The following is a 24369-nucleotide window of genomic DNA, read 5'->3' as shown; positions in this document are numbered from 1 at the left end:
ACGGTATATTAATAAAACATAGCTGCTTACTGTTCTTTTTAGCATATTCAATAGCTTGGACCTTAAATCCTACTGAATAGCTCTTTATCTTCTTCCCTTTATGCGATTTTAAATTATTGAAATCAGCCTCCTCCATTTTGGAAAATGATGCCTTGAAAGGTGAAGTGTTACTCGTCATGTGACGAGTTTGACCCGGCGGTAAAACGAGACATGCGCTAATTATTTTGCTAAACAAGTTTGACCCGGCAGTAATTCTAAGCATGCGCTAATTCTAAGCATGTGCTAATTATTTTGCGAAACGGGTTTGACCCGGCGGTAAAACGAGGAATGCGGATAATATATACCCAGCGGCAATTCAAGGAAATACGATATATATATATATATATATATATATATATATACATATATATATATATATATATATATATATATATATATATATATATATATATATATATATATATATATATATATGTATATATAAATATATATATATACAGAGACATTTTAGCTTTTATATTTTATAAGATATATTTTTTGTAAGAACCACAATTAATAAATATATTTCAGTGAATCACTAATTGTTCAAATCTGTATATAAATATGTACATAAAATGTTGTAATTATATTCCAACTCCGCGTTCTTCTTGGTCATCGCCGCTGCCGCCGCCACCGACCACACCACCACAAATAGACAGAGGTGTGGACTCGAGTCACATGACTTGGACTCGAGTCAGACTCGAGTCATGAATTTGATGACTTTAGACTCGACTTGACAAAATGTAAAAAGACTTGCAACTCGACTTAGACTTTAACATCAATGACTTGTGACTTCACTTGGACTTGAGCCTTTTGAATTGACATGACTTGACATGACTTGCTACTTTCCCCAAAACCCAAAGATGAAAAAGTTATTCGGGAGCGCTCCGTATTTTTCATTGTGTACTTGTCTATCAGCGTTGCGTGTGTCAGCTGGTGTGGTCTCAGTACAACAGCCAATCAAATTAGATCTACTTTGTTTTCATCACACAGCATTCATCCAATCAAATTGCAGAACAACCAACGAAGAAGACATGTCCAAACCACACGCCAGTGAACAAAAAATGATACCTAAAATAATTTTGTTTGGGTATAAAAATTACGAGGTGGTCAACACAAAACGGTTTGCAGTATGCAACACATGCGGTTCGAAAATTACTGATGGAGAGGCAACAACTTCCAACTTCGTCCGGCATTTGAAGTTGCACAAAGAACGGTAAGTTTTGAATGTAAGATAACGTTTATTGGCTAAGTAACGTGACTTTTATTTGTTGTGTAGTTAAATCAGTGAGGCTGTAAACTCACTGCTAACGTTATAACGTTATTGCAAACATGGGAATCTGTTGCAGTTCACTACCTCATTCATACTTTTTGTTCAGTGATTTTTTTTAAGCAGGGTTACGTTAGTCAATATATCACACGTAACGTTAGACGGCGGTCAGCAGCACCGCGTATTTTAGCCACCTAAAAAAAGACAAAAATAGTCAAATAAAGGTCAGTTAAAATGTATACTATGAATATGTGTACCGTTTTAGCTAGCTTTCTGACATACTGTTGGTTGTTTACCTCAGCGGTCCCCAACCACCGGGCCGCGGCCCAGTACTGGTCCGTGGATCGAATGGTATCGGGCCGCACAAGAAATAATTTTTTTTTTTTCTTTTTTTAATTAAATCAACATAAAAAACACAAGATACACTTACAAGTAGTGCACCAACCCAAAACAACTCTCTCCCCCTTTTGTTCTGGGCATTGAACATGAAGACTCTTCCTTCACTGTTCCGAGTGGCCATGAGAGTCTTGGCAGTGCCTGCCTCCAGTGCTCCAGTGGAGCGAGTTTTCAGCCATGGTGGCATCATACTACGCCCCCATCGTGCACAAATGACTGACAGACCCTTGGCTAATTTGGTCTTTTGCAAATGCAATGCAGCATAGGGCCCTGACATATAAAAAGTACAACTTTTTTGTTATGTTCACATATATGTCATGTTTTTTCAATGTTAACACTTTTGTACAAATAAGTACATTTGAACTTTATTTTTCAATGTGTTTGTTCTGTAAAGGAATGAGTTAATGTTTAAAATGACTGGTTAATAGTGCTATTATAAAGTGCAATGTCAGCACAATTTTCTTTCCTGCAATTTAAAATGCACTTGTTTTAATAAATAAATACAGCGTTTGAAAAGCATACACAATCTGTGTTAATATATTAGTCTGTGGTTAAAAGGACTTGAAAGGACTCGAAACTCAAAATGCAGGACTTAGGACTTGACTTGAGACTTTCCAGTCTTGACTTTGGACTTGACTCGGGGCTTGCCTGTCTTGACTCGGGACTTGACTCGGACTTGGGGGCAAAGACTTGAGACTTACTTGTGACTTGCAAAACAATGACTTGGTCCCACCTCTGCAAATAGATGCCTGTCCTGTGGAAAACACTGCATGTACAATATTACAGTACAGCTGCTGCAAAATGAATGAAAAAACTAAAACTCCTCTGAACAATGTTGGAACAGTGGTGCCCAACCACGAGTCCAGTGACCAGAATCGGGCCGTGTTGCTCTTGCTACCGGCCCGCACAGAAATATTAAATAATTTTTTGACGACCACATTTTATCATGCTTTCTTTTTTTGTATACTTCATAAAAGTATAATTCAACTCCTGATAGGAAGTCACCATTTGTTATATTTGTCGTATCTTTGTCACATGGGACAGTGCACATTAATGAACATCCATCCACATTCTACCGCTTGTCCCTCTCGGGGTCGGGGGGGACCCATATAAAACAGTAGGTTGCTGCATGACCTCAGCACAGGACAGATCAAGAATAAAGTCACCATAGTAGTTCAAGTGTTAAGGGCAGATAGAGAAGTGCTAAAGTGCAAGTGTGCTAAATTGTTGCATATAATTAAGTGTGCAAAAGGAAGAAAATACACATCTCCCTTGGCTTAATAATTTAAAGTGCTGATATTATTACACATTTCTCCATTGCACAATTATAAATATACATCCATCCATCCATCCATTTTCTACCGCTTATTCCCTTTGGGGTCGCGGGGGATGCTGGAGCCTATCTCAGCTACAATCGGGCGGAAGGCGGGGTACACCCTGGACAAGTCGCCACCTCATCGCAGGGCCAACACAGATAGACAGACAACATTCACACTCACATCCACACACTAGGGCCAATTTAGTGTTGCCAATCAACTTATCCCCAGGTGCATGTCTTTGGAAGTGGGAGGAAGCCGGAGTACCCGGAGGGAACCCACGCAGTCACGGGGAGAACATGCAAACTCCACACAGAAAGATCCCGAGCCCGGGATTGAACCCAAGACTACTCAGGACCTTCGTATTGTGAGGCAGATGCACTAACCCCTCTGCCACCATGAAGATACAGTTAAGTGGAATTTCCTGCTGGGCCTTTCTGCCTGCCGCACCTCCTGGAGCCACCAATCCTCAAACATTGCGGCCCTTTCATCCTGGAACGTCTGCTGGTGGCAGAACAGTGACAGGGTCGTCGCCCCATCACTCCCTGCAGCTGATAGATATTGCTCCCTGTGGCTCAGGTCTTCTTTCCTGCACTACCAGAAGCGTTAAACATTGCACCAAAAAAGCATACATATCAATGTATGAAATATTGCACAAAGTATGAACACCGGTACATAACCTTTTTGAATAGAAATCCATTGAAACTAATACAATACCATTCTATAGACTTCATACCCCTCAATTTGAAAATGATGCGGTTGCAGTGCAGATACAAAAAGTCCATAAAAATAAGATAAAACAAATGAAAGCAAGAAGGCTACGTCAAAGAACAAAAAAGACATTTAAAGAGCACAAATCTGATACATACAGCTACAAAAGTAAAACAACGAAAAAACAAAAAATGAGCAATTAATAATACATAGTATGCACAAACGATTGCACCATGCAACAAAACAAAAATTATTCAACAAACTTTGTCTTACCTGCACACATGAGAAGGGAGTTCTTAGTGTAAATTGACAAAAACAGTCTATTCATGATGTGATAATGGTGATTTGTCTTGACTTTTTGTATCTGCACTGCAAGCACATCATTTCCCCATTGAGTGATAAATAAAGTCTATCCAAGAGCTGGGCAAATATTTTGACTCGAGGGGCCACATAGAGAGAAAAAAATGGGTCTGGGGGGCCAAAGTGTATGTGTGTATAAATTATATATGCACATTTAGCTGTAAAAACCTGCTGTGCAGTATGTGTGTTTGGGTCCCTTTTTTTCAGGAACACTAATACCAAAAGTCACAATGTCTGATAGAGTTCTAAAAACATTCTGACAGACCACCTCAAAAAAACGCAGTGGAATTTTACAGTTTTTTACTGAATGGGACACCCAAAATGTACAAACCCCGTTTCCATATGAGTTGGGAAATTGTGTTAGATGTAAATATAAACAGAATACAATGATTTACAAATCATTTTCAACCCATATTCAATTGAATGCACTACAAAGACAAGATATTTGATGTTCAAACTCATAAACTTTATTTTTTTTTTGCAAATAATAATTAACTTAGAATTTCATGGATGCAACACGTGCCAAAGTAGTTGGGAAAGGGCATGTTCACCACTGTGTTACATGGCCTTTCCTTTTAACAACACTCAGTAAACGTTTGGGAACTGAGGAGACACATTTTTTAAGCTTCTCAGGTGGAATTATTTCCCATTCTTGCTTGATGTACAGCTTAAGTTGTTCAACAGTCCGGAGGTCTCCGTTGTGGTATTGTAGGCTTCATAATGTGCCACACATTTTCAATGGGAGACAGGTCTGGACTACAGGTAGGCCAGTCTAGTACCCGCACTCTTTTACTATGAAGCCACGTTGATGGCTTGGCATTGTCTTGCTGAAATAAGCAGGGGCGTCCATGGTAACGTTGCTTAGATGGCAACATATGTTGCTCCAAAACCTGTATGTACCTTTCAGCATTAATGGCGCCTTCACAGATGTGTAAGTTACCCATGTCTTGGGCACTAATACATCCCCATACCATCACAGATGCTGGCTTTTCAACTTTGCGCCTAGAACAATCCGGATGGTTCTTTTCCTCTTTGGTTCGGAGGACACGACGTCCACAGTTTCCGAAAACAATTTGAAATGTGGACTCGTCAGACCACAGAACACTTTTCCACTTTGTATCAGTCCATTTTAGATGAGCTTAGGCCCAGCGAAGCCGACGGCGTTTCTGGGTGTTGTTGATAAACGGTTTTTGCCTTGCATAGGAGAGTGTTAACTTGCACTTACAGATGTAGCGACCAACTGTAGTTACTGACAGTGGGTTTCTGAAGTGTTCCTGAGCCCATGTGGTGATATCCTTTACACACTGATGTCGCTTGTTGATGCAGTACAGCCTGAGGGATCGAAGGTCACAGGCTTAGCTGCTTACGTGCAGGGATTTTTCCAGATTCTCTGAACCCTTTGATGATATTACGGACCATAGATGGTGAAATCCCTAAATTCCTTGCAATAGCTGGTTGAGAAAGGTTTTTCTTAAACTGTTCAACAATTTGCTCACGCATTTGTTGACAAAGTGGTGACCCTTGCCCCATCCTTGTTTGTGAATGACTGAGCATTTCATGGAATCTACTTTTATACCCAATCATGGCACCCACCTGTTCCCAATTTGCCTGTTCACCTGTGGGATGTTCCAAATAAGTGTTTGATGAGCATTCCTCAACTTTATCAGTATTTATTGCCACCTTTCCCAACTTCTTTGTCACGTGTTGCTGGCATCAAATTCTAAAGTTAATGATTATTTGCAAAAAAAAAAAAGTTTATCAGTTTGAACATCAAATATGTTGTCTTTGTAGCATATTCAACTGAATATGGGTTGAAAATGATTTGCAAATCATTGTATTCCGTTTATATTTACATCTAACACAATTTCCCAACTCATATGGAAACGGGGTTTGTACATGAAAATAAAGAAAGTGGGATTTACAATATGAACTATGAACAATAAAACACTGAATATTAACAACATGGATGAACGTCGCTCCTCTTTTACTTCTCAGACCTCCATAGTTGTGTATCTTTTACAATCAAGCAAAACACAACATTTGAAAAAACAGCAAAATATGAATGCAAAGTGTAATAAACACCTACAATATGATATATTATCACGTAAAAAATGTGCTTCCGCTTTTGTGTCTGACACGCGTTTCGGGCTGCCTGGTCTGAAAACAAACCTCGCCCACTCTGCTTTGTCCTTGTCTGAGCTGCTGTGACGTAGATTAACGTAATGACTCGTATAACACTCAAAAGCGCAGATTTCGACCATTGAAATACTTCCTATAGTTCAAGACTTACGCTAATTTAAAAACAGCACTGCCCATAATTAATGACGGTTACAGTTTTGATGTTACAGGTCTAAAAAAAATGATGTAAAACGTACGGTGGGCCGGATTAAAAATCTTATTGGGCTGCATGTGGCCCGCGGGCCGTATTTTGCAGAGGTCTGGTCCGTCCTATCCTTCATAGTTTGTGTTACAATTGTATTTTTACAATACCCTGCTGTAGAAGTAATGCCGTGGCCACTAACTTACATCCACTCATATTCTTCTTAGGGGTAAACATACAAAACGGCTTTATTCATTTCTGATCAAAGAATATGCTCATCCTTTGCATACTAAAGGCAAAAATAAAGCAGAGGGAGAAGAAAGAGGGTTTAATGGAGTGCTGTTTGTTTATTCATCCAGAAACAAAAGGAAGGCTGGAGAGACTTGATGGCGGAGGCTTTTGTTTACTCATCGGTATAATAATGAGCCAGGATGAGAGAGCACCATGGGGGTGATGGCGGCAGAATGAAATAATGCCCTCTTCATAACACTCACTGAAGTCTTAATGATGCTATTCCACTTGTGTTAGTGACAGACTAACGGTTTATCTTGGATGAAGAAGCGGAAATTACCATCACTGCCTAAAACACAAGATCTTATCAAAAATATTAGGCTGCTAGCCCCGTAAATTCCTGGCAAAGACAATAGTTTGTGATTTGGTGCAACACGTTTACAAAACCCAAAACCAGTGAAGTTGGCACGTTGTGTAAATCGTAAATAAAAACAGAATACAATGAGTTGCAAATCCTTTTCAACCTATATTCAATTGAATAGACTGCAAAGACAAGATACTTAACGTTCAAACTGGAAAACTTTATTTTTTGCAAATATTAGCTCATTTGGAATTTGATGCCCGCAACATGTTTCAAAAAAGCTGGCACAAGTGGCAAAAAATCAATCAATTAAGGTTTATTTATATAGCCCTAAATCACAAGTGTCTCAAAGGGCTGCACAAGCCACAACGACATCCGCGGTACAGAGCCCACATAAGGGCAAGGAAAAACTCACAACCCCAATGGGACGTCGATGTGAATGACTATGAGAAACCTTGGAGAGGACCGCATATGTGGGTGACCCCCCCCCCCCCCCCCCCCCCTCTAGGGGAGACCGGAAGCAATGGACGTCGAGTGGGTCTGACATAATATTGTGAAAGTCCAGTCAATAGTAGATCTAACATAATAGTGAGAGTCCAGTTCATAGTGGGGCCAGCAGGAAACCATCTCGAGCGGAGACAGGTCAGCAGCGCAGAGATGTCCCCAACCGATACACAGGCGAGCGGTCCACCCCGGGTCCCGACTCTGGACAGCCAGCACTTCATGCACAAGGGAGAGGGGGGCAGAGGAGAAAAGAAAAGAAACGGCAGATCAACTGGTCTAAAAAGGGGGTCTATTTAAAGGCTAGAGTATACAAATGAGTTTTAAGATGGGACTTAAATGCTTCTACTGAGGTAGCATCTCTAACTGTTACCAGGAGGGCATTCCATAGTACTGGAGCCCGAATAGAAAACGCTCTATAGCCCGCAGACGTTTTTTGGGCTCTGGGAATCACTAATAAGCTGGAGTTCTTTGAACGCAGATTTCTTGCCGGGACATATGGTACAATACAATCGGCAAGATAGGCTAGAGCTAGACCGTGTAGTATTTTACACATAAGTAGTAAAACCTTAAAGTCACATCTTAAGTGCACAGGAAGCCAGTGCAGGTGAGCCAGTATAGGCGTAATATGATCAAACTTTCTTGTTCTTGTCAAAAGTCTAGCAGCCGCATTTTGTACCAACTGTAATCTTTTAATGCTCGACATAAGGAGACTCGAAAATAATACGTTACAGTAATGTAGACGAGACGTAACGAACGCATGAATAATGATCTCAGCGTCGCTAGTGGACAAAATGGAATGAATTTTTGCGATATTACAGAGATGAAAGAAGGCTGTTTTAGTAACACTCTTAATGTGTGATTCAAACGAGAGAGTTGGGTTGAAGATAATACCCAGATTCTTTACCGAGTCGCCTTGTATAATTGTTTGGTTGTCAAATGTTAAGGTGGTATTATTAAATAAATGTCGGTGTCTAGCAGGACCGATAATCAGCATTAGCGGACATCCATTGTTTAATTTCATTAAGACACGCCTCCAGCTGACTACAATCCGGCGTGTTGGTCAGCTTTAGGGGCATGTAGAGTTGGGTGTCATCAGCATAACAGTGAAAGCTAACACCGTATTTGCGTATGATGTCGCCTAGCGGCAGTATGTAGATGCTGAAAAGTGCAGGGCCAAGAACCGAACCCTTGGGAACTCCGCACGTTACCTTAACATAGTCCGAGGTCACATTATTATGGGAGACGCACTGCATCCTGTCAGTAAGATAAGAGTTAAACCAAGACATGGCTAAGTCTGACATACCAATACGTGTTTTGATATGCTCTATTAAAATATTATGATCGACGGTATTGAAAGCAGCGCTAAGATCAAGAAGCAGCAACATGGATGACGCATCAGCATCCATCGTTAGCAATAGATCATTAGTCATTTTTGCGAGGGCTGTCTCCGTAGAGTGGTTTGCCCTGAAACCGGACTGAAAGGGTTCACAGAGATTGTTAGACGCTAAGTGTTCATTTAGCTGCTGTGCAACAATTTTTTCGAGGATTTTCGAAATAAACGGAAGGTGGGACACCGGTCGGTAGTTTACCATGAGGTCAGGATCATAGTAAAATAGTGCGGTACTAGACTGGCCTGCCTATAGTCCAGACCTGTCTCCCATTGAAAATGTGTGGCGCAATATGAAGCTTAAAATACCACAAGAGAGACCCCCGGACTGTTGAACAACTTAAGCTGTACATCAAGCAAGGATGGGAAAGAATTCCACCTGAAAAGCTTCAAAAATTGGTCTCCTCACTTCCCAAACGTTTACTGAGTGTTGTTAAAAGGAAAGGCCATGTAACACAGTGGTAAAAATGCCCCCGTGCCAACTTTTTTGCAATGTGTTGCTGCCATTAATGATTATTTGCAAGAATAAATTAAGTTTCTCAGTTTGAACATTAAATATCTTGTCTTTGCAGTCTTTTCAATTGAATATAAGTTGAAAAGGATTTGCAAATCATTGTCTGTTTTTTTTTAAATTTTTTTTTTACGGATTACACAACGTGCCAACTTCACTTGTTTTGGGTTTTGTATTTTGATGCCCCTCTGAAAGACATCGACAAACGTGGCTCATTCCCTTTCTGTCTTGCCTCTTGGTGAGGGCGGTCGCATTTTTCTCCGCTTCCTCCTTCCCTGCTTGCTTTCTTTGTTTTGTCATGCCTGAACTTTTTTGAAGCCTCTTTCTTTGCGCTGTCCTCAAATCTAAACATCAAACATGGATATGATCAGCTGGACTCTCGACGCAATTGACAAAGTCTTTTCGACAAGGAAAAGAGGTTCGGGGGAGCCTGGCTGCCCTGATGGAACCATTGCTGCGGGGTACGTGAGAGACTCCTGGGATAAATGGAGAATCATGTGCCTCTCAGTCCTTTCCATCGAGGACGTGGAAGACATCGACCTATTTGGAACCGTGATCGCAGGGCACCTGCTGATTGGGCTGGGCATTGCTCAAATTCGGAAGACGATGGCAGCCACTCAAGGAGCCCAACGGCTGTTCATCGCAATGGAAGGATTGGGCCGGGTTGTGGGAACACAGACTGTGGCGATTTCTGATCTGAATCGCAAAGTGGATCTCATCATGGAGAAGCTTGCTGAGAAGGAGAATTAAATTGAATTTGAGAGGAACCAAAGAGCAGGCAAGTCATTGTTTTGACTGCTCGAAGAAAATACCATCCTGATCTACGATTTGACTCCCTCGAATGGCCTTGACGCTATCAGGAACAGGCTGTTCTGAAAAACTCCCCCGAGGACACCTCAATGATGGACGCTTTTGACCTTCCTTTTTTTCAATAACACCTGGTGTCGGACTTTGAGATCGGCCCCAGTCCACAAAAACATTTCAACATCTCACCCAAGTCGATTGGCCATACATGCACGCACCCGCCCCTTCCACAATCAACGCCTTCACCACTGCTTAATTCCTCTTCGGGGTTATGGAGGGCTAGTAGCGCTTTATAGCAGCAGGCCGGCCTCCAGGGCCCCAAATCCACCCCCCCCTGTTGCGAGTTGTTGTGATTATACAGTATGTATCATGTTTATGTGTGCTATGCTATGTGAGGTTTTTTCCTTGGACTCAGTCTGGACCTCCCCGAGGGTCCAGCCTTAGACTGATATTTTTTTTTACTCTTCCCCCTTTCCCAATTTCACCTTTTTCCCACCTTTTTTAAGGAGCGCTGTAAGTGGCTGCTCCGTTGGCGGTCCCGTCTTGTCCCCCTTGTAACGTATGTCTGCTCTTAGTGGGACTGTGCCGAAAATGAAATTTCAGTTCTTATATGTCTTCCATCCATCCATCCATTTGCTACCGCTTATTCCCTTCGGGGTCGCGGGGGGCGCTGTCTTGTACATGTTAAAGAATGGACAATAATAAAGCATCTTGAATCTTGAAATCATTTCCAGTGGTCCCTTGGTTTTTCCTTCTTAAAGGACTGACAAAGACCTACTCAATCAACCCATTAGAAATAATGTGAATCCAAATAATATGTACCTGTCATCCAAAAATATTCAATATATATATATATATATATATATATATATATATATATATATATATATATATATATATATATATAAATAAAAAAAAGAGTTTAACAGCAGAAAACAATGTAAAATAAATATGCAGGATAAATTAAATGGATAAATGAACATTTAACGTCAATTTTGATTTAAAGACTCTTGTTTGTAAAGACGATGATGAGTAGCAAGGAAGGAGGAGAGAGCCAGGTGGAAGCCACGTTTGCACTTTGCGACAAGTTTTTTCTTGAATTTAGTGCTGTTTCTCACTTCTTTGTCAACGTGCTGGCAGTCGCAACTTTCTTGGCCTATGGTGGATGGTTTTGCATTTGTACTTCATGACAGAAGCACAGGAGCATATTCGCCTAACACTTAGGGCCTGACCTACTAAGATCCAACTAATTCCAGATTATGCAACCAGATTTGCACTGGATGCATAACAGCAGCAGAACGGCACCACCATCTGCCTTCTGGCAATCCCTACTGCCAAACTTTTGCCGCTCCGCCAGAGTTGTAGTAAAGCCAACCACAGTTTATTCTGTCCTTCCAATTTCGCCTATTGTTCACAATCATTATGACGACAGATGTATTTTTTTTTTTTATCCATCCATCCATCCATTTTCTACCGCTTGTCCCTCTCGAGGTGGCGGGGGTGCTGGAGCCTATCCCAGCTGCATTCGGGCGGGACAAGTCGCCACCTCATCACAGGGCCAACACAAATAGACAACGTTCACACTCACATTCACACACTAGGGCCAATTTAGTGCTGCCAATCAACCGATCCCCAGGTGCATGACTTTTTAATGCATTCTAAATATTAAATAAACATAAATAAAAGTCTGCTTATAGCGCAGCCAATGGAAGCTCCACTATTTCACCCATAAAAAAAAATAAAATAACCATTCAAAAACCGGCAACAATACTTCATGTACATTTCGTGAATTGAATATTAACCAAGTATTTATGGCAGTAAGATTTGGTATGAAAAAAATATTGACATTGTAGAAAAATGTGTATGGCAGTGAAACAAGTTTTGGCCATAAATAAGTACAAACATTGAAAAACACAGTACTTGTGGTGGATGTTTTCGATGCCAATATTCATATTATTGTACACTTCGATTGTTTGTGTGTGTTTCAAAGGTTTTTATGATCGCTTCTCTTTTTTACAGTTTTGTTTCTTTTTTTCGGTTTTGCTTTTTTTTTCTTTTTTTTTTACGGTTACAAACTAAAGGCGGTGTTTTAGCGTGGGCGGGGCTTATAACAAGTTTATCCGGAAGCAGCTGTACTGGACTGTAAAAACATCATAGAAGAAGAAAGGAGGACAGATGGCGTCTAAATCAAGTGTAAAAGTGATATGATATATTCATGTTAACCTAAACATACTTTAAGGATGTAGTATGAGTGGTACAGAAGTTGATTTTGTTTTTTAAAATTATCCATGTTGGTGTCCATATAGCCGTGATATTTGACGAAACTCCGTATGGAACAATACTTGTTACATTTCCACGCGGAGAGAAAAGAGCTGTCATAACGGGGGGGTCGCAGCTTACTGCGAGGTTTGTTCTCCCAGGATGCAAACGGACTATTCCGGACAAGACTTGCAGGTAGGAACATATTTATTTTCTCAATTAATCCTACACACCACAAAGACCGGAACCAAACAAAAGAAAAGCGTGCCGTTCACACGAGAAGCTAACGAACAAAAAAACTTAACGCAGGAAACATAGTAGCTAAACACTTAACATGGACTATGGCATGGAACAAACAAGATTTACTGTGGCATGAAACAACTAACACTTACGTCAAGTGTGTCAAACTCTGGCCCTTGAGGTGATATCAAATTAACACTAGAGCTGGCCCGCCGATTATATACAGCGGCAGTGCCGCGTTACACCGCTAATTCTCATACTTGCCATACCTCCCATGAGACTCCCAAATTTCAGTGCCCCTTCCGAGAATCGTCATGTCCCCTTTTCGTCCAGTCCAACGAGTGCTGGCCCAGTCACATACTATGTGCGGCTTTGGCACGCACACAGAAGTGAATACAACGCATGCTTGATCTTCAGCGATACAGGTTACACTGAGGGTGCTAATATAAAAAACTTTAACATTGTTACAAATATACGCCACACTGTGAATCCACACCAAACAAGAATGACAAACACATTTCGGGAGAACATCCACACAGTAACACAACATAAACACAACAGAACAAATACCCAGGACCCTTTGCAGCACTAACTCTTCCGGGACGCTACAAAGTGTGTGTGTGTGTGTGTGTGGTAGCGGGGGTGTACTTTGTAGCGTCCCGGAAGAGTTAGTGCTGCAAAGGGTTCTGGGTATTTGTTCTGTTGTGTTTATGTTGTGTTTATGTTGTGTTACGGTGCGGATGTTCTCCCAAAATGTGTTTGTCATTCTTGTTTGGTGTGGATTCACAGTGTGGCGTGTATTTCTAACAATGTTAAAGTTGCTTATACGGCCACTCTCAGTGTAAACTGTATTGCTGTTGATGAAGTATGCGTTGCATTCGCGTATGTGGGCGTACAGTAGCCGCTCCTATCTTGTGACAGGGCAAGCACGTTGTTAGAAGGGATGAAAAGCGGACGAGACGACAGCTCATAGCGGACGTTAAAGGCAGTGTCTTTAAGGCACGCCCCCAAGACTGTGGTCCGGGTGGGCTACGAGACATAATGACTGATGAACACCTTCGTTCGATAATGAAGGTTGTCTCAGCTCAAAGCCTGAGCCCCAACATTAATGAACTAGCATCCAAGAAAAGATGGCAGGTATCTGGTTTGGGCACATCAGATTAGATCAGTGTGTTGCAAACTGAGCAGTTTAAAGTCCAGAATGGTTGGTTTATTCATTATTTTATTTTCAAATTTATTAGCCTGTGGGAAAAGTTAATGTTGATATTTACATCAGAAGGCTGCAAATAGAAAAGAGGCATTCAATTTTTATTTAAATTGTATTTGATATGCCATTGATATTTTTTAATTATTATTATTATTATTTGAAACTCGATTTTGCATGTTACTATAAAATTATATAAGCCTTGCTTGTTCAATATTTAATGCAAAACTTGTTTGGGTCCCTATCAAAAAGGTTAATTTGTTCAACCTTGGCCCACGGCGGCTTTGTTCAGTTTTAAATTTTGGCCCACTCTGTATTTGAGTTTGACACCCCTGACTTACGTGGACACTGCATGAATCGAACAACGAGCATAAACTTGGAATCGGACATGAAAACGAGCTGCATGAACTATGGTATCGGCGTATCGCATAAAACAAGCAATGACGCCAGGACTACTGACTGGCAGAGACAGGGTTAAATAATGGTCTCTTGTTTAGAGCAGGTGCGTGTAGAACACCACAGGCAGGTGAAACTAATAAGTCGCCGTGGTAACTAAAACTAACAAGGGTGCACAAAAACAGGAACTATGGAGTCTAAAACTAACAGAACATAACAAAAACATGCATGATCCAAACCACAGATCATGACAAGACAGACTTTAAAATGTAAGTCGAGCTGTATTTATTCATTTAAAATATTTAACAGCAGACATGTACAGCTTGGTGTGACATGAGTAACCAGTTTGTGTTAAAATATGAGACTTTACATGTTGAGCAACCTTCGGCGGTTTTTCCTGTTGTTCCCTTGGGAGGGAACATATCATATCCAGGCTGCAGAGGCAACTTCATGCATGGAACTTTTTTAAACGTTTGGAAGTAAAACCTTACATCTGATCTATATTTTTCTTTTGACGTTTACATCCCATCTACAGTTTGCTTAGGAGGCCCTGCCCCAAGTGGAGGAGTTCAAGTACCTCGGAGTCTTGTTCACAAGTGAGGGATAAGTGGATCGTGAGATCGACAGGTGGATCGGTGCGGCGTCTTTAGTAATGCGGACGCTGTATCGATCCGTTGTGGTGAAGAAGGAGCTGAGCCGGAAGGCAAAGCTCTCAATTTACCGGTCGATCTACGTACCCAACCTCACCTATGGTCATAAGCTTTGGGTTATGACCGAAAGGACAAGATCACGGGTACAAGCGGCCGAAATGAGTTTCCTTTGCCAGGTGGTGGAGCTCTCCCTTAGAGATAGGGTGAGAACCTCTGCCATCCGGGGGGAGCTCAAAGTAAAGCCGCTGCTCCTCCACATCGAGAGGAGCCAGATGAGGTGGTTCTGGCATCTGGTCAGGATGCCACCCGAACGCCTCCCTCGGGAGGTGTTTAGGGCACGTCGGACTTGTAGGAGGCCACGGGGAAGACCCAGGACACGTTGGGAAGACTATGTCTCCCGGCTGGCCTGGGAACGTCTCGGGATCCACCGGGAAGAGCTGGACGAAGTGGCTGGGGAGAGGGAAGTCTGGGCTTCCCTGCTTAGGCTGCTGCCCCCGCGACCTGACCTCGGATAAGCGGAAGAAGATGGATGGATTTACACTTAAATAGATGGAGTCATGTCTTATTGTATTGTATTGTCAAGTATTATTTTGACTTGTTTAACATTGTGCTGTTAGAATTTCAGGTCCCCTCGGACGCTGGAACCGCTGGGGACCACGGGAGAGGCGCTCTGAGGCGGACACTGACCGAGCTCAGCAACGTCTCGAGTCCCGGAAAAAGTACGACATTAGGCGGGTGTACCTGGGAGAGGCGCACAAGCTGTGGAGTGATCTGCGGCGGCGCACAAGTCTGAGCGATGCCGGACTGGCGGAGTATTTAATCCTGCTTCACGCCACTTGTGGGGATAAATATCTGCAGAAACACTCGGGGAACAACACTGCCTCTGTGGAGTCTGTAAATCAGAGAAAGATTAAGAAGGAGCGAGAGTCAAGCCTCCATAGCCTCGTGTGTTGGTACCAGAAGGACCTGCGTTCCTGCCCTCACGAGCTCCAGCTCAGAGTTCTGGAGCTCCAGCCCAGAGCTCTGGAGCTCCAGCCCAACTTCTCCATGGCTGCCATCTGGCAATGCGACGGCGACCATTCGTTTGTGCAACAGCTTTTCTCGCCGCTGAGGGAGGCAAGTGACTCGGAGCGGGAGGAGAGACAGCATGGAGACGACTGTGAAAGTGCTGCAATATTGGTGCCAAAGAGATTAGCCGGCCGCAGGAGAAAAACAAACACTCCGCCAAAAGGTTTAGAAGAATCTTTGATAGTTTCTGAGGTTGGAGACCTCGCCACAAAAGCCTTAACACATACTGCCAGTGCGGAGAGCGCCACCAATGACCTCCCCCTGACAGAACCGCAGGTGTGGGAGATGGAGATGGTGCTGGAGCGACCACAAAGCTCCCCTGAGGCAATGTTCCACTCCCTCACGTCAGAAGAGGAGGCTGACGATGTGAGGCAAGACCAGGATGAAGGAGTGACGGAGCCACTCGGAGAGGACGAGCACACCGAGTGCGGTTACGAGCGCGTCGCCATGGTAACGTCCTTTGCGGACAAACCGAGGAAAGCGGACGAGCGCTCGGGAGAATTGGTGCAAACGTCACCCCAGCCGGAGCTTTTGGCCCCGCCTCCCGTACAGGCAGAAGAGGACGGCGGGGAACTTTATGATCCTCACGCTCTGCAGGCGGTGGTGACGAGTTGTGCACAACATTCCCAACCATCAGACGGCTCTCGAAGGCTCCCAGCTAATCATCATATCTGGCCTCAGCTATGAGGCTCTTGTGTCAAAGGGCATCCAGCTCAACATGGGTGCTGGAACGTGGAGGAAGTCACTTGCACTGTCCTCGACGGCGTCGGCTACGACCAAGCGTAGGATTCTGCATCAAAAATCCCAGCTACTGGAGCCTAACGTTGACACTTTGGAGCTAAGTAGTGACCGTGAGCTACAGCGCAGTCTCAGCAGGTCAAAGAGAAACCGGCGAGGCCCGGTCATCGAGGCTGATGGGATGCTGAAGATGTTCCATTGTCCATACGAGGGGTGCAGTCAAGTTTATGTAGCCATAAGCAGCTTCCAGAATCATGTCAACCTCGTTCACAGGAAAGGCAGGACCAAAGTTTGTCCACATCCAGGCTGTGGAAAGAAATTCTATACCTGTCCAACCACCTGCACCGCCACATGATCATCCACTCAGGGGTCCGAGATTTCATATGCGAGACATGTGGGAAATCGTTCAAGCGTAAGAACCACTTGGAAGTTCACAGGAGAACTCATACAGGAGAAAACCCTCCACAATGCGAAATCTGCGGCTATCAGTGTCGTCAGCGTGCGTCCCTAAACTGGCACATGAAGAAACACACGCCAGAAGCCCACTACAACTACACATGCCAGTTCTGCGACAAGCGCTTCGAGAAGCTGGACAGTGTCAAATTCCACAAGCTGAAGAGCCACCCGGAAAAACTGTCCTCCTGAGGGCCCTCGGACTATGGCCGAGAAGGAGCCGGGGAACACCAGAGGAAGACTGTTGCACGGCTGTGCGGGACACAGCCGGTTCCCGTTCTCAAGCCCTGAACGGGAATGATGGTAAACCCCTCTGGCAAAATGACTTTTCGATATTACTTTAGGACGCCTAATGTGACACAAAAACACTTCCCTATTCCTTTAAGTGCTACAAGCATGTGTGAATGGCCAGACACGGAAGCTGTCATTTTAAAGAGAAACCACACTTTTTGGGTTAATTTGATATATTATTCACAATCTTTTGTTTTTTGGGCTGTATAGCTCGGTTGGTAGAGTGGACGTGCCAGCAACTTGAGGGTTCCAGGTTCGATCCCCGCTTCCGCCATCCTAGTCACTGCCGTTGTGTCCTTGGGCAAGACACTCTACCGCCTTGCCCCCAGTGCCGCCACACTGGTTGAAATGTAACTTAGATATTGGGTTTCACTATGTAAAAGTGCTTTGAGTCACTAGAGAAAAGCGCTATATAAATATAATTCACTTCACTGCTGTTATTAACTATTGCTATTAACATTGCAAATAATACAAAATTGGGTTATACATTCATTCATCCATCCATTTTCTACCGCTTAATCCCTTCGGGGTCGCGGGGGGCGCTGGAGCCTATCTCAGCTACAATCGGGCGGAAGGCGGGGTACACCCTGGACAAGTCGCCACCTCATCACAGGGCCAACACAGATAGACAGACAACATTCACATTCACACCCTAGGGCCAATTTTAGTGTTGCCAATCAACCTATCCCCAGGTGCATGTTTTTGGAGGTGGGAGGAAGCCGGAGTACCCGGAGGGAACCCACGCAGTCACGGGGAGAACATGCAAACTCCACACAGAAAGATCCAGAGCCCGGGATTGAACCCAGGACTGCTCAGGACCTTCGTATTGTGAGGCAGACGCACTAACCCCTCTACCACCGTGCTGCCCGGTTATACATTCAGATATCCTAAATGATATTCCACATAATATTCACATGTACATTTGAAAGTACAACCTACAACATATTTTTAAAACATCAACTGCTATAATATAGAGCTGATGACTTTTAGGAGACATTCTTATTGACAATTACATATAAAACATCTTTAAAAATATTATCTAAGTAGTACTTTGTGATGTTGCTGTATATAATTTAACAAGAAATACAAAAGAAGATTTCTGCCTTTGTGGGACATTTGAACTTCCTTCAGAGGCATGTTTCTGAGAGGACATCCAATTACAAACCATCATCAAGTGAGCAATGCTGATGCCTGACTGTTACATTTTATTTAAAAAATTAAACAATCACATAATAAATCCTCTATAAACTGTATCATAACTAATGAGTAATTTCTTTGAAGTTATTTTATTTGCTTTGTAAAGAGAATTATGCAAAGTAATAAACATGTAATAAATAACAGCAATATATCCTAATAACCTCTTAGTGCTGAAATCAACTGCATACATAAAACCAATTGTGAAAGTAACAAAGTTGACCGACCAGTGTGCTTTACGAAGTAGTCAAAGAGTAATCAAAGTAGGTCACTGTATCATGTTTACAAATACAAGATTTCTCTCTGAGCAGGAGATGAATCTGCCGACAATATCAGCAACCTATCATTTCAAACAGGCAAATTCCCAGATAATGAAAATAGCAAAAGTCGTACCAATTTATAAGACTGAAGACAAACACAAGTTTACAAACTACAGACCTGTTTCTCTACTTCCACAATTTTATAAAATTATTGAAAAACGGTTTAACAGATTAGACAAATTCATAAATAAAAACAAAACACTCACAGACAACCAATACAGATACAGAGCCAACATCTCAACATCAATGGTATTAATCGAAATAACGGAAGAGATGATAAATGCAGTAGATAGTAAAAAATGTGCTACTGCAGTGTTTATGGATTTAACAAAAGCATTTGAAACAATTAATCATAGCATCTTAATAAACAAATTAGAAATGTATGGCATCAGAGGGTTGGTATTGAACTGGGTAAGAAGCTACTTAACCTACAGGAAGCAATACGTGAAGATAGGCGAACACACATCTACAACTCTAAATATATCCTGTGGCGTACCTCAGGGATCAATACTAGGACCTAAATTATTCAATCTCTACATAAATGACATTTGTAAAGTTACAAAGGACTTAAAGTTAGTAATATTTGCAGATGATACTGTCACGACAGGGACTATGGCGTGGTTTGTTCTCCCGAGGTGCAAGTGAATTGGACTGGTCATGGCGTGAAGGTAGATACATTTTTAATAATAACACTCAAAAGAACAAAAGGCGCGCTCAAGGCGGATGTACAACTTGACTAATGAAAACAAAAGACTTGCTCGGGGGCAAAAAACTAGGAACAACAAAAAAACACTAACTGTGGCAATAATAAACAAACTTACTTGGCATGGGCATGAAGTGCGCAGAGGTGGACAGAGTGTGACAGGGGGCATAAATGCGGGGATGTCGTCAGGACGAACAACAGAAAATGAAAAGCTTAAATAACACAGACATGATTAACGAAAACAGGTGCGTGACTCAAAACGTGAAACAGGTGCGTGACGTGACAGGTGAAAACTAATGGTTGCTATGGTGACAAACAAGAGTGTACAATGAGTCCAAACGTGGAACAGGTGAAACTAATGGGTAATCATGCAAACAAGACAAGGGAGTGAAAAGCCAGAAACTAAACAAAACATGACTTAATACAAAACATGATTATACAGACATGACAGATACAACTGAGTTTTGTTCAGGATAGAACACACAGAAGATAATACAAATAATAAAACAGAAAACATTAACAAATTAAAAAGGTTTGACAAGAACCGACTGTCTTTGAAACTCAGTAAAGACTAAAATAATGCTATTTGGTAACAGTAGAAGGGAAAGTCAAACACAAATACAGATAGACGGAGTAAATATTGACATTTTTGGGTGTAATAATAGATAACATTACTGGAAACCTCACGTAAAAAATATACAACATAAAGTAGCAAGGAACACATCAATAATGAATAAAACATGTTCTGGACCAAAAATAACTTCATAGTCTGTACTGCTCACTAGTGTTACCATATCTGAGTTATTGTGTAGAAATATAGAGAAACTACTACAAAAGTACACTTCATTCACGAACGGTGTTACAAAAAAGATCAGTTAGAATAATACATAATGTTGGATATAGAGAACATACAAATCATTTATTTATTGAATCAAAGATACTGAAATTCCACAACATAGTGAATTTGCAAACAACTAAAATTATACACAAAGCAAACTATAACCTGCTACCCAAGAATGTACACAATTCTTCTCAACAAAAGAGGAGAAATATAACCTAAGAGGAACATCTATTTTAAAACATTTGTATGCTCGTACAACACTTAAAACCTCTAGTATATCTGTATGTGGAATTAAATTATGGAATGGATTAAGCAAAGAAATCAAACAGAGCACCAATATGATTCAGTTTAAGAGACTGGTCAAACTACAAGTGTTCACAAAGTACACAGAAGAACAATTATGATGAATATATTGAACCTTTTCTTTTCTTAGGATACAGATTATTTATGTATTTAAAATTAGTTTACTTACTTATGGTATATTATTTATTTATTCACTGTTCTGTTACAAATGGGATAAAATTGCTATGATATGAAAAGGGGTATTTGCGTCCTTAGAAATAACACTTCCGGGTTCCCATCCTTCTTGTTGTTGTCATGACTATTCCCGTCGTGCAAATCGACTGGACCGGACATGGCGTGACGGTAAATACATGTTTAATTTTACTCAAAAAAAGGAACAAACAAAAGGCGCTCACAAGGCGGAGGTACAAACTTAGCGTATAAACATAAACTAGCACAAAGGCAGAACTATGGACATAAAACCAAGAAAACACTTACTGTGACGTGAACAGGGCAGCATGAACTATGAAATTGCATGAAGCAAGAGTGTCAGGGGTACAGAGCATTAATGTGCAATGTTGCCAGGCTGAATGCCTGGCAACTACAGGCTTAAATAGTGGTGACGTGATTAACAACAGGTGCGTGAGTCCAAATGAATCAGGTGCGTGACATGAGGACAGGTGAAAACTAATGGGTTGTCATGGAAACAAAAACATACAAGGTGCACAAAGAGTCTAAAAACCAAACCGAACATAACCAAAACAAAACATGATCACACAGACATGACAGTTGTGTAAAATTGTGGTTTATGAGGTGTTTGTTGTCGTTAGTTATGCTTGTTGTTTCGTCCTATGGTGTTTAGCAGTAGTTAGTGTTTTTACTGTCCTTTTGTGTGTTGTGTAGTAATTTTGTTCAACATGGTTTAATTAGTGTCCTGTGTATTGACTTCCTCCCTATTTTCCTTTGATTTGAAGCACCAGACCAATTAGAGATGCTTAATGTTCAGCAGCAGCACAGAACAATTTTTGTAGAACTAAATTAAAACGGCCGCATAACAAAAGGCGCATACTTAAAGCCACAATTGGTAAATGATTAAGTCTGATCAAATGAAAAAAACTCTCAGCTTCACAGATATTTAGCTAAAAAGGTAATACAATCTTTTACTGGTAACTTATTTGTTAATAAGTAATTATTTCAGTCATTAAGTTACTTTTTTTGAAAAGTAAATATATTAATTTATATAAAAACTATACTATTTCTTTTGTGCAAAGTGTTGCTTGTCTTCAGTTGCTTGTAAAAGTAGGGACTGCATCAATTAAATGTGACGTCTTTGCAATGCATACAAATGTCGTCGCAGGCGAGTGAGCGAGCTGCGTTTGACTTTTGGATTATTCAGAGTCTTTGGGCCTGATTTAATAAGATCCAAATACATTCTAAACAGAGTGTGTAAATTAGAAAATTGTTCGTACATTTTGTGGGCGTGTTTTGGGCGATCTACTAAGACTGCCTTGTCTATTGCAAGTGCATAAGTGATGCAGAACGCCCGATTTAAATGAGGATTTTGCTTGTACTCCCGGCAGCCCAACCGTTATGTTGTGGAACATGCAGCACACACCACCTTTTCCAGGCGATATACTGTAAAAATGCAATCTAGACTACAGAACCAATTTTTTTAGGATGCCGAAGGTTCTCTGGTAGGCGCCGGTGTTGTGATGACGTGCCTAGAATGAACTAGAAATGCATGCAAGGTTGTGTGAAGTTTTTTTAATGGAAATATATCAAACATATCTATATTTATATCTACCATCTATTAAATGCTACAGTACAGGCCAAAAGTTTGGACACAACTTCTCATTTCAATGTGTTTTCCTTATTTTCATGACTATTTACATTGTAGATTGTCACCGAAGGCATCAAAACTATGACACCTGTGAAGTGAAAACCCTTTCATGTGACTACCTCTTGAAGCTCATCGAGAGAATGCCAAGAGTGTGCAAAGCAGTAATCAGAGCAAAGGGTGGCTATTCTGAAGAAACTACAAACACTGTTTCCATATGAGTTGGGAAATTGTGTTAGATGTAAATATAAACGAAATACAATGATTTGCAAATCATTTTCAACCCATATTCAGTTGAATATGTTACAAAGACAACATATTTGATGTTCAAACTGATAAACATATTTTTCTTTGCAAATAATCATTAACTTTAGAATTTGATGCCAGCAACACGTGACAAAGAAGTTGGGAAAGGTGGCAATAAATACTGATAAAGTTGAGGAATGCTCATCAAACACTTATTTGGAACATCCCACAGGTGAATAGGCAAATTGGGAACAGGTGGGTGCCATGATTGGGTATAAAAGTAGATTCCATGAAATGCTCAGTCATTCACAAACAAGGATGGGGCGAAGGTCACCACTTTGTCAACAAATGCATGAGCAAATTGTTGAACAGTTTAAGAAAAACCTTTCTCAACCAGCTATTGCAAGGAATTTAGGGATTTCACCATCTACGGTCCGTAATATCATCAAAGGGTTCAGAGAATCTGGAGAAATCACTGCATGTAAGCAGCTAAGCCCGTGACCTTCAATCCCTCAGGCTGTATTGCATCAACAAGCGACATCAGTGTGTAAAGGATATCACCACATGGGCTCAGGAACACTTCAGAAACCCACTGTCAGTAACTACAGTTGGTCGCTACATCTGTAAGTGCAAGTTAAAACTCTCCTATGCAAGGCCAAAACCGTTTATCAACAACACCCAGGAACGCCGTCGGCTTCGCTGGGCCTGAGCTCTTCTAAGATGGACTGATACAAAGTGGAAAAGTGTTTTGTGGTTTGACGAGTCCACACTTCAAATTGTTTTTGGAAACTGTGGACGTCGTGTCTTCCGGACCAAAGAGGAAAAGAACCATCCGGATTGTTATAGGCGCAAAGTTGAAAAGCCAGCATCTGTGATGGTATGGGGGTGTATTAGTGCCCAAGACATGGGTAACTTACACATCTGTGAAGGCACCATTAATGCTGAAAGGTACATACAGGTTTTGGAGCAACATATGTTGCCATCCAAGCAACGTTATCATGGACACCCCTGCTTATTTCAGCAAAACAATGCCAAGCCACGTGTTACATCAACGTGGCTTCATAATAAAAGAGTGCGGGTACTAGACTGGCCTGCCTGTAGTCCAGACCTGCCTCCCATTGAAAATGTGTGGCGCATTATGAAACCTAAAATACCACAATGGAGACCCCCGGACTGTTGAACAACTTAAGATGTACATCAAGCAAGAATGGGAAATAATTCCACCTGAGAAGCTTAAAAATGTGTCTCCTCAGTGCCCAAACGTTTACTGAGTCTTGTTAAAAGGAAAGGCCATGTAACACAGTGGTGAACATGCCCTTTCCCAACTACTTTGGCACGTGTTGCAGCCATGAAATTCTAAGTTAATTATTATTTGCAAAAAAAAAAAAAAAAGTATGAGTTTGAACATCAAATATCTTGTCTTTGTAATGCATTCAA

At 41.6% G+C, this 24369-nt stretch overlaps 1 protein-coding gene and 1 pseudogene across 3 annotated transcripts in view; one reads left to right on the top strand and one right to left on the bottom strand.

Moving 5' to 3' along the window:
- Positions 1–21891, bottom strand: part of LOC133617781 (transmembrane protein 47-like) — a 103027-nt gene extending 81136 nt beyond the window's left edge. For 2 of the 3 annotated variants that reach the window (XM_061977999.2, XM_061978009.1), the window contains exon 1: positions 21348–21891. In XM_061977999.2, the coding sequence (XP_061833983.1) occupies positions 21348–21415 (68 nt within the window). In that variant the 5' untranslated portion in view covers positions 21416–21891. The remainder of the gene's footprint in view (positions 1–21347) is intronic. The other variant, XM_061978016.1, reaches the window with a different exon arrangement.
- On the top strand, positions 3420–17410 carry LOC133614695 (zinc finger protein 653 pseudogene; annotated as a pseudogene).
- Positions 21892–24369: the final 2478 nt, after the last annotated feature.

This window comes from Nerophis lumbriciformis, linkage group LG01 (genome assembly GCF_033978685.3).
Source record: "Nerophis lumbriciformis linkage group LG01, RoL_Nlum_v2.1, whole genome shotgun sequence".
Taxonomy (NCBI): domain Eukaryota; kingdom Metazoa; phylum Chordata; class Actinopteri; order Syngnathiformes; family Syngnathidae; genus Nerophis; species Nerophis lumbriciformis.
This window is presented reverse-complemented; position numbering and strand designations above follow the sequence as displayed.